This window comes from Sinocyclocheilus grahami, unplaced genomic scaffold (genome assembly GCF_001515645.1).
Source record: "Sinocyclocheilus grahami isolate Dianchi unplaced genomic scaffold, SAMN03320097.WGS_v1.1 scaffold21.1, whole genome shotgun sequence".
In the NCBI taxonomy this organism is placed as follows: domain Eukaryota; kingdom Metazoa; phylum Chordata; class Actinopteri; order Cypriniformes; family Cyprinidae; genus Sinocyclocheilus; species Sinocyclocheilus grahami.
The window spans coordinates 4,554,363-4,565,469 of record NW_015505200.1 but is presented as its reverse complement, the minus strand read 5'-3'; the positions used below and the strand labels follow the sequence as shown (position 1 = coordinate 4,565,469).

The 11,107-nt window shown below is 35.7% G+C and overlaps 1 protein-coding gene across 3 annotated transcripts; it reads right to left on the bottom strand.

Moving 5' to 3' along the window:
- Positions 1-1,430: 1,430 nt before the first annotated feature.
- LOC107559106 (pentraxin-related protein PTX3-like) lies at positions 1,431-5,954 on the bottom strand. Of its 3 annotated transcripts, none has more exons than XM_016242833.1 (3): positions 5,664-5,954; positions 3,551-4,111; positions 1,431-2,693 (listed from the first exon to the last, which is right to left on the bottom strand). In XM_016242833.1, exons 1-3 carry the CDS (start codon positions 5,836-5,838, stop codon positions 2,077-2,079), a joined length of 1,353 nt encoding a protein of 450 aa, XP_016098319.1. In that variant the 5' UTR covers positions 5,839-5,954; the 3' UTR covers positions 1,431-2,076. The 3 variants fall into 3 exon arrangements, with proteins under 3 accessions (XP_016098319.1, XP_016098326.1, XP_016098335.1); XM_016242840.1 differs by having other exon boundaries at positions 3,551-4,108; XM_016242849.1 differs by lacking the exon at positions 5,664-5,954 and adding an exon at positions 4,199-4,261.
- Positions 5,955-11,107: the final 5,153 nt, after the last annotated feature.

Genomic DNA, 11,107 nt, shown 5'->3' with positions numbered 1-11,107 from the left:
TTTTAATAAAAAATCAACCCCTGGGACATAGAAGTGTAGAAAAAGACACTCCAAAACTACATTAATGGTTTTTCAATGACAGCCTAGACTGCCAATCAAGATTTTCTTCCTAAAGTGTGTTTTGCTGGGACTATGTATTCTTTGGGAGTACTTTGTCCATATTATGCAAATATACAACAATTTTGCATTCACATATATTATAACCTCTTTGTCTATGATCTTAAATGAAATTATTCAGAATTCGAGCTGTTTGGATTTCCAAATGAGCTCTATAATTGTAATTACTTTATGAACAACATATGTTATACTATTCTCTGTTTCATTCAACAACTTCACTATACCATTGTCATGTTACAAAACTATATCAATATTTTTATGATGCTTAAACCACATTGTAAAGCAGAAATAGCAAGTGATATGCATCAACTTTTAAATATACAGTCATTGATACTGATGTGTTAGGCCTTCATAATAAATAATATAGTTGATTATAGTTAAATATGGTTAAATATAGTCTATATTTAGGTTGACAGGACAAAATTAGGTCATTTAACATATGCCTCACACACCACTGGAAAGTATTGCTCATTGTAATAAATAATCATTACATGTACACATGTGAGTGTCATTTCAGAGTTACTGCCACTATGGTTAAAGCACACGCCTTGTTTGGGTCATTTTATATTATTTGTGGTCAGACTGGACCAACTGGCAATAGTCATACTGGAGCAACACCTATGCAGCAATACGCCAGATAAACACTGTAAATTACTAAACTATAGAAGAGGGAAAATCTGTATTAGTGAGCAATGTAAAGTCCAGCATGGTGATGTAAATAAATCTAGACTTGCCCCACCTTAAGTCATTAAAATGTAAATTTGTAGTCCATTAATTATGCTCACTGAGCCACACCGCTAGAATGTATTAGCTTTTTACTTATTTAACTAATTTATTTATATGGTAATGCAATTCTCTTCTAAAATTGAAAAAAGAATACACAATATTAAACTATAATTGGCTTTTTGTACAGTGTTTTGGGATAGTTCATCCAAAAATGAAATATCTGTCATCATTTACTCAACCTCATGTTGTTCCAAACATGCTTGATTTTATTTCTTCTGTGGAACACAAAAGACATTTTGAAGAATGTTTCAGCTGTTTTTGTCAATACAAAAAAAAAAACAATTGCACCCCATTGGATTTCATTGTATGGACAAACTCATTATGAAAATTATGAAAATATTATTCTTTTGTGTTCCACATGGGGAAAATCATACAAAAAAATCATACATGACATAACGTGTCAGTAATGTGTGGGTGAGTAAATGATTACAGAAATTACATTTTGGTGTAGATTATCCCTTTAAAGGAATAGTTCACCCCAAAATTAAACACCCTCAGGCCATTCAAGATGTATTTGACTTTCTTTCTCCAGTAGAACAGAAAAGAAGATTTTTAGCTGAAACCGTATCCCTTGGTGATTCATAAAATATAGGCCAATAGGTACCGTCACTTTAAGAGTAAAAAAAGCGGTTACAGAAATACAAAATTAATTCTTCAGATTGTGTCTCCTGATGATATATTGAGGTCTTATGAAATGAAATGATTGCTCTGTGTAAGAACCCGAACCGGCATGGATTATAGGTAATGATGTTGTAAATAATGTTCAGTTTCAGAACATTCTGAACATTCAGTTTCACACAGACCAATTGTTTTACTTCATTAGACCTCAATACGTCGTCAGAAGCCACAGTGATTCATTTTGTGTTTTTATATCTGCTTTTTTTTTCTCTCAAAGTGACTGTACCCTTGACTTGCATTTTTTGAATCACCAGGGATCATGGGTTGAGCTAAAAATCTTCTTTACTGTTCTACTGAAGAAAGACAGTCACCTATATCTTGGATGGCCTCAGGGTGTATAAACACACAGCAAATTTTCAGTTTTGGGAGAACAAATCCTTTAAACAGTGCTTTTTATTTGGAATGAAAAAGAAGGTAAATAGAAAATCATTGATGGTATACAATGTAATATTACTTAATGTACAAGATTGTATTGTGATGTATGTTGGTGCAGTCTCAGTTGATATATTGAGCGCCACCATGTGGAATGATCTCTGAAACACCCCATCCAATCACATTCCCACGGCTATCACAGTATCCATCTTGATTGGCGTACTCTTGAATCCTCCCTGCTTCCAGCATGTGGTCCCACATATTCACCCCTGTCATTTTTCCAGTGAAGGCAACCGATGAGTCCAGATCTCTGTAGATACCCAACCGGCTGCGTTCTTGCCCGAGCAGAATGAACCCATTACCGGGCAGTATGCGCCCTTCGGCTACTCCAGGCGCTTTGGCAACGTTCTCTCCATTCACCCACAAAGTGGCCAACCCCTGCTCTGAGCTCCAAGCTGCACAGAAGTGTCCCCACTGCCCATCTGTTACTACGCTGTGAGCTTCCACTAGATGGGTCTCACCACCCACTGTGAGGAGCACAGAGTGTCTTGCCAAAAGAAGCTGGAGTTCTTGAGGGTTTTTCTTGGTTCCATAAGAGAAAAGCACTGTTTTATTCAGCGACTGGGTCACTTTGGCCCACAGACAAATGGTGAATGATTGTAGGGACATGGACATGGAGGGTGTTACCTCGGCGAAGATGTGCTTGGAGCGCATTGGGAATAATAAAGCCATTTCACAGCCTTAAACAAAAGAGGAAGAGCGAGCAAGAAATTGAAGATTCATTATTACTCTGAATCATCATGCAAGTAATGACAAAGTACAGTGTTTTCAAAGTATTTGCAAAGTATTTATTTATAATTATTTCTCAGGGCCACAGATATTTTATTTTACAAATTTTGTTATAAGTCAAAAGTTTGGAAGATCTTTTTATATTTTTGAAAGAAGTCTCATATGCTGAATAATAAATAAATAAATGTATTATAAAACTGAATAAAACTGCAAAAATACAGTAAAAACAGCAACATTATGAAATATTATTACAATTAAAAATAATTGTTTTCTGCTAAAAATATATTTTAATATGTAATTTATTCATGTGGTGCCAAAGATGAATTTTCAGCAACCATTATTTCAGGTGCTCAATTTTTTTGGTGCTCAATCATTAATACAGGTTCTTATTATTGTCAATGATGAAAACAATTTTTGCTGCTTAATAATTTTGTGGAAGCCGTGATACTTTTTTTTTCAGGATTCTTTGATGAATAGAAAGTTCAAAAGAACAGTGTTTATTTACAAATAGAAATCTTTTGTAAGATTATTTGTCTTTACTGTCACTTTTAGTCTCTTCTATTGATTAATTTAAAATACTGTATATTATAAATTATTTCTCGATAGTACTGTTTTTGCTGCATTTTTGATAAATGAAATTCAGCCTGGTTGAGAATAAGATAGATAAGATTGAGGATAAGATAAATAAATCGTTTTTCAGCGTTTGTCTGCCCTGTCTGTTCCTCATGCCCTAAACTAAAATGCCCTTTTAAAATTAAATTAAATTAAATTAATTTTAAAACAGTGAAATCATCATGGAAACATCTACCTGAGGGCAGGAATCGGTGTGCTGTTGCTCGTTGGAAAAGGGCTAGCTGGGCATGTACCCTTTGGAGATCCGCAACGGTGGCCATTAGCGCTCTCTCCAGCTTACCACCATCTGCACTGCTTGCTTCTTGTTCCTTTGGATAAGTGGAGAAAGACTTCATGGCCAGTTGCCCCAGACCTGCTCCCAGCAGTGAGCTGCTCTCCAGTTTGGTGAGACGGGTGGCCTGGTTCCTGCTGTACTGAATGAGCTGCTGCAGCGTCTCATTGTTTTGGGCTTGATACATATCCGCAGCCTCTCTGAGCTGGTCCATGGCTTGGTTCAGATTGCGATTCATCTGTTCACTTATACATTTACAGGTGTTTTCTGATGCCTGGACACATATGTTGTTGTTGTTGTTAAGCTTATGGAGCTCCTTCCATATGGAGTCCATCTCCGCCTTAACCATGTCTTCTTTCTGCTGCAAGAGCATGTCTTGCTTCATTTGATAGTCCTCCAGCATGATGAAAAGTTTGTCCCAGCGTGAGAGGTCTTGAGGCGGACATGGAATTTGTGTAACACCTGCTGTGAACAAAGAGTATGGTTTTTACTGCTCTGTGTTGGTGCAACATAACCAATTTTAAAAGGTAAAACCATCATATAATAATGTACTTGTAATGAATAACATGATTGTGGTTTGTTGTCATCCTTTGTTCTTTCCAGGGCTGCTGCTAAAGGTTTTGTTGTGGCCACAAGGATTACTAACTGCCACTTTGCTAAACTCTCAGAGACGAGTTCTCTGAAAATGAATAACCTCACCTGCTGTGAACAAAGAGTATGGTTTTTACTGCTCTGTGTTGGTGCAACATAACCAATTTTAAAAGGTAAAACCATCATATAATAATGTACTTGTAATGAATAACATGATTGTGGTTTGTTGTCATCCTTTGTTCTTTCCAGGGCTGCTGCTAAAGGTTTTGTAGTGGCCACAAGGATTACTAACTGCCACTTTGCTAAACTCTCAGAGACAAGTTCTCTGAAAATGAATAACCTTTATGATGCTCCTAAGTATCCTCTGGTTAATATGTTCAAGCTCCAGGCTTGGGTTTGCAGGAGAGTGTCAGTGGAAAGGTATGTACATGTCAAATGTTAGGAAACCTGACAACACTTTTGTATTTTTGAAAGCTATGGGTCATGGCTCATGACATTATGCTTTCATAGCACTGCACATTACAAATTCAGATATTTAAATAGATTTGAGTAGTTGACATGAAAGATTTTTAGAAAGTTCCCATATTTTGTGGTGTGATATGCAGCATTTAAAACTTTTAACAGCAATATTTAGCAATTGTTTTTATAATTATTTGCATGTGGCTTTTATGACATATCAGTTAAGAGATTTTATGGAATATTTGTTCTTTTAAAATGAATTTGTCACACATTAAGAAAATTTAAATCTTGTGACAAGCATAAATGTGATTTTTTAAAAACGGCATGAAATATTTGTATTTTTGATATTAATTTGTCACACTTCCAAGACCATATAAAACTGACTGGTGAAGACAAAAGTGTACTTAAAAGTAGAGAAAAAAATGATAAGACCTGATGACCAGTTATAGACCTAATACACTATCCTTTTTTTTACATTTATACATTTTAACCTGAAATCCTATAATAAATAAATAAATAATTCAACTACCTATTTATTCAATAGTTCTGTTTTTTTAAATAATTTGTCATGCAGTCATGATTATTTTAAAAAGTCATAAATGTGATTTTTTAAAAACGGCATGAAATATTTGTATTTTTGATATTAATTTGTCACACTTCCAAGACCATATAAAACTGACTGGTGAAGACAAAAGTGTAGGGAAGTGTAGAGAAAAAAATGATAAGACCTGATGACCAGTTATAGACCTAATACACTATCCTTTTTTTACATTTATACATTTTAACCTGAAATCCTATAATAAATAAATAAATAATTCAACTACCTATTTATTCAATAGTTCTGTTTTTTTAAATAATTTGTCATGCAGTCATGATTATTTTAAAAAGTCGAATGAGAAGCAAAATTTCAGTACAGCAACGTGTATAAATAAAAAAGAAGAGATATCTGGAATTGAAAAACACTCACTTTTCAGGCGTTCACCATTGGAGATTTCATTATAGTAGGAATCAGAGTAATCCTGTCCATATTCATAACCAAACACATTCCCACTCAAAAAGCAGGGCAGGCAGAGGGCCAGCACGGCCCCGGGCGCATACATTCTGATGTTAATGCTGGTGTGTAAATTAGTCTGCCCCTGCATGTAATCAGATTATTTTGAAGTACATCAGATGTTCCACAGCCACTAAGATGCCTTGTGGTTGTTCCTGAGCGTAAATGAGGCTAAGCAAGCTCTTTTTAAACACAGCACTCAGAGCAGGGCTGTCACAGTGTGAGTAATGCTTTGTTGGAGGTGGGCAGCATATGTGTACTCAAATGTCACAGCCTCTACCGCTGGTTGGGCAAGAAGTTGTCATGGGGGTGTGGAAAGGGGATGGGTCTCCCCATATGAGAATTTTGCCTCAGGTCAAGGTGAAAGGATAGAAAGAGAGATCTGGGCAAAAAGATGTTTGATCTTATGGGAGTAGCTATAATAACTCCAGAGGGAGCTTTCCTTTGCATGTTGTCCAGGAGTTAACCTCTCCATATCTTTCTTATCGCTGTTCAGCACTTGAATATGGCAGTTCCTCTTTTTGTCTGATCCTTAAAGGGATAGATCACCCAAAAATGAAAAGTTTATCATCGGTTACTCACCATCATGTAATTCCAAACCTGTATGAACAAAAATAGGATATTTTGAAGAATGTTTCAACACTCCATACAACAAATGTCAGTGGGGTCCAAAACATCATCCAAAAAACATGAGGCATTTTTGTGCTCCACAGAAGAAAGAAAGTCATAAAGGTTTGGTATGACATAAGGGTGAGTAAATCAGGACAGAATGTTGATTTTGGGGTCAATCCTTTTAATAATCTGAGGGTTCGCATCTGAATATTAACAGGTCATATAAATATTAACTGTGGGTGCATTTGAGCATCAACTCTGATTGAAGTTTAACTCGTTCGCCATATTGGGAAATGAGAACTTGGGAATTGAGTTACGCAACACGATACTGAATTAATTGTATCAATTACTAAATTAATAAATCAAGATAAACAATGAGTTTTTGAGCATGTCATGTCTATTTACACCCTTAGGCCAAACTCTTAACAACACAAACAAGTTAATAAATACGATACAAAACAATGACGTGATATCATCAATGGTTTCCAGCTTTTATACTATTGAAGGAAGCATTTGTGACTTCACTATATTTTGAAAAAACATGCTGAAAACTTGAAGTCACTCTTCATGCCATATTGTGGCTGGAACACCTGCAGCTTATTATTAACACCTGAAGCTTATTATTATTCTGCTGGAAAAATTCAACTTTTTACAGCAGAATTTTTTTTGTCAGCATAAATCAGACCAGAGCAGATTTAAATGAATGCTCCACCCACTGCTTATGAGCGGAGAGAACATTTTAGAAAGCACAGCCAAATAATTTATTGAGGTGAGGACAAACATCTGTTAAATATTCCTTGTCTGGGGTGTGTCTTTAGTTTCCAATATACTGTAGGTTGTTATGAGAGAGACAGAAATAGCATCTAATAGTGTTTAACTGTAGACTGATTAAGTGTTTGTCTGCTTTTGTGCTGTGCACATGTGTGAATGTTTAATCAGTATCACTTTTTACAATCTGTTCTTACATGTTTTTCTCCCAAAATGAAAGTTATTGTAGTATATTTTATACATATTCAAAAATAAGTAACAAGAGTACTTTGTTAATTTCTTGGGCACCCAACTTGCAAAATATACTGCTTTTATACTTTATACTTTATAACTTTACACTTATATTTTATATTTTTCGGTCCTGATGGTATCTGAAAGCTGTTTGAGATTATAATATATGTAATTTCTGCAGTTTTATTATTGTGGCTTTGAACATATCCCAGAGATATATATGTATATTTACCTTTATAAAACGGTTTGGTTTAATAGTTTATTTTGACTTCAGAGAATAATGAATTATTTTGGCATCATTAATATATATTTTTAGAATATTATAATATTCTGCATTATTTAATCTTCATTGTTTGGTTGTAGAGAACACTGACTGTGACTCACACGTTTTTTTCCCTCACACCTTTGGCACACACAGTTGTTGACACTATAATTGTTTGGCATATTTGTTTAGAGATGTTTTGGATTGTTTTTGCTTGTAAACAATGCTTGATCTGTGCATATTTCTCCTCTGATTCAGACAAGACAGTGTTTTCGCCAGAGAAAGCAATAGGCCTATTATCAATAGAGGATTCATATTTTAGCTGAAAGCAATGGCTTGAAGTTTTTTAATTCACAAGAGTGCCATGGTCATTCTGAAGTATTCTTTGATCAACTTTATTATTACTTAATTATTATAATCAAAATTTTAAGTAAACTATGCACAAATGTATATGATTTTACTAAATATATGCTCATTAAAATGGGCAGATCTATCTACACCAAGTCAGTCAGAAAACAAAAAAATTCCAAAAGACAGAAATTCTGAGAAGCAATCATTAATCTGAACATTTATGAAATCTCTCCTCCAGTGATTTATCATTGCTGGCAGTGAGTTTCATTCCATTCTCCGTTTTACTATTTGTTACATGCCGCATACTATAATGTGTCACATAGAAACTGAAAAAGTAATCACATGTGATTTTGTTCTGTACTTATAGTTCAGCATTCAGTTCATAAAACAGAGCACTCTCAGTCAGAACAAAATTGAGAACATGTGGAGATGGAAATATTTATACTTCAGGTCCTTCTGGGGGGGTGAGGTGGGAATTAGACCCAGCGTGAACCAGACAACACCAGATCTGGGCAGTTTCTATAAATGGGTTTTGGATTGTGAGGTTTACAGGAACTGAACTTTCTGGAGGTGTCCTATGACGCTGTATCTCAATAAAGCAATGCAGCTGGTTTGCAGGCCAGGTCAATAACCGTACAACAAGGCACCTGTAGTGTATACCATATACCGGAGGGGATATAATATATCTACACTTGAATAAAAAAACTCACCTTTGCTTCCCTCCACTGACACACATTAAGGAATGGAAAATGACCTCAGGCCTGGCACTGTCTGAACAGCAGAGAGGTTAGAGTTTGAGAATGTTTCATACAACAGCAGGTTGTATGTTCACCATCGGTTGCCAGGTCTCTGCTGTATGTCATATCCACAGGCTTTGGGAAATCATTAGCATGTTAAGAAAATATAGCTGACTTTGCTTTCTAAAAGAATCACAGTTAGTCTCACTGGCATACAAGCAGCCAATCAAATTTGCTTGGCGTAACGGCGGACAGGAACAAAAACATTCCAGGTGAAAGGAACATGTTCACCATGAAATCAGACACAGAAACATGCTGATTTACGTCACCCGGCTGTCTATGCCAAGCTTGCTATGGGTGACAACTTTTTTTTATCAATCTCAGGGGTCTACTTCAAACCTGCCTCATAAAATACTGTATTGTTCAGTTTTAACTGTCCAGTACTGCTGATGACAATTCCTTCCTGTGGACTTTAGGTTTTTAGATATTTGATTCACTCAAGAATGTCTTGTTCATAATGATGGTACCTCCCGGGTCTATGAAGCTTCAGCACTGTGAAATTAAGCACTCGTAGAAAATTCTGTGCATACGCAGATATAATTTTTGGTTTTAAACATCAAATTTTCACCCCTAGCAAAGATGCAGTGTGTGCTTTTCTGAACCTGTGAGGTGAAACATTACAGCTCTCTAACCAGATCCCGGTAGTGCCATTCAAGGAGCCAGCATATCTGGAGTACATTATGAATCCCCCAGTCACTGACAGAAAGGATGAATAATTACCTGATTAAAATGTCTCAGTGAGTGATTTATGCAAGAATAAGCTGCAAGATGTTCTTCCTCTGGGACATTCGGTTTATTCAGTGCTACTCAGCTGCCAGTATGAGAGAATATGACACTTTGCACTTGCATGACTGACATGCAATGTAATTTAAATGGCTGTCCAACTGAGCTAATTTTCTGTATTTTGAAGTGAAACATATTGAAGTCACAAACATTGTGTAACAAACTGCATTCAGAAGCAAATGGGAAGGGGGCTCTCTCTCTTGAGTATACAGCTTAAAAAGCAGCTTGTGTGCAAGGTGTTATTTGCATGCCTTATTGACATGCTGGCATGCACAGAAGCTTCACTGTTGCAAACCTCATGAGAAAGTCTCCCAAAAGTGAAACATTTGAAAATAATGCATATCATTGTAATTCATATAACTATGCTGGAAACTTTTTCTTTTTTTTATTTGCAATGTCAGGTTTGTCCAAATGCATTTAATTACATTTTAATGCATAAGAATGCATAAATAACAGGCTATTTAAGTATGTTTCACAGAATATAACAGAACTGCAACTGCAGCAGGATATTTTGTCTATATAGGTCTTGTTTACTCTTTCTCTCCGTAACGTGGGACATGCATTTCACAAAATGTGGCACAAATGAATGTCTTGTGTACTTTCATTCTTTTGGACACATCTCATGAGGATATTGGTTGAGAGATGAGAGGGGCAAGTGGGTAAATGCAATGAGGTCAAAATGAGTATCAGTGACAGCTGGCATCTCTCCTGCTTCCTGCCTTGTGCAAAGCAAAGACCAAGGCTATCCTTAACCCGCTCCGCAAATCTAGCCAAATAGTAGGCCTATAACCTGAACAGTGCTAATGAAGACATTAAAGTGGAAAAAAGTTAATCACAGTTTTCTGTTCACAAATAGTAGCCTACCAAATTATTCTGTTTCTATATTTTTAAATCAAACAGAATATTAAATAGAAAATTAATATGTGCAAAAGCAAATATAAAGAGGAGCATTGTACTTTATTGCACTGTTGAAAAAAAAGGTATTATATAAGATATCATATTTTTTTTCTCCTGCTATGAAATTAATTCCACCCTAGTGTCGTTGATATGAAGAAGGAAGCACAAGATTTCCTGAAGTCAACAATCTTTATATGTCTTGTTGACCAGGTGTCTAGGCATATCACATCCCCTCTGTTAGCTGTCTCATCAGTTTTAGTGATGAGCCCCCTCACTGTGGTGTAGGTCCCGAATATGATGATGTGATTACTTTGGTACTTGGCAACACAGTCATGGATTATAGCACATCCCTGCGGGGACCTGGTGCACAGCATGGCATAGCAAGAAATCTGACCTTGTACTTTTTTGTCTCTATCTATCTATCTATCTATCTATCTATCTATCTATCTATCTATCTATCTATCTATCTATCTATCTATCTATCTATCTATCTATCTATCTATCTATCTATCTATCTATCTATCTATGTCGTTCTATGGTGGCATAAAGTTGTTTTATTCCATTTCCTTTATTACACACACAGTTACTAGCTATCTAAATTAGGGCATAGATCTATCTATCTATCTATCTATCTATCTATCTATCTATCTATCTATCTA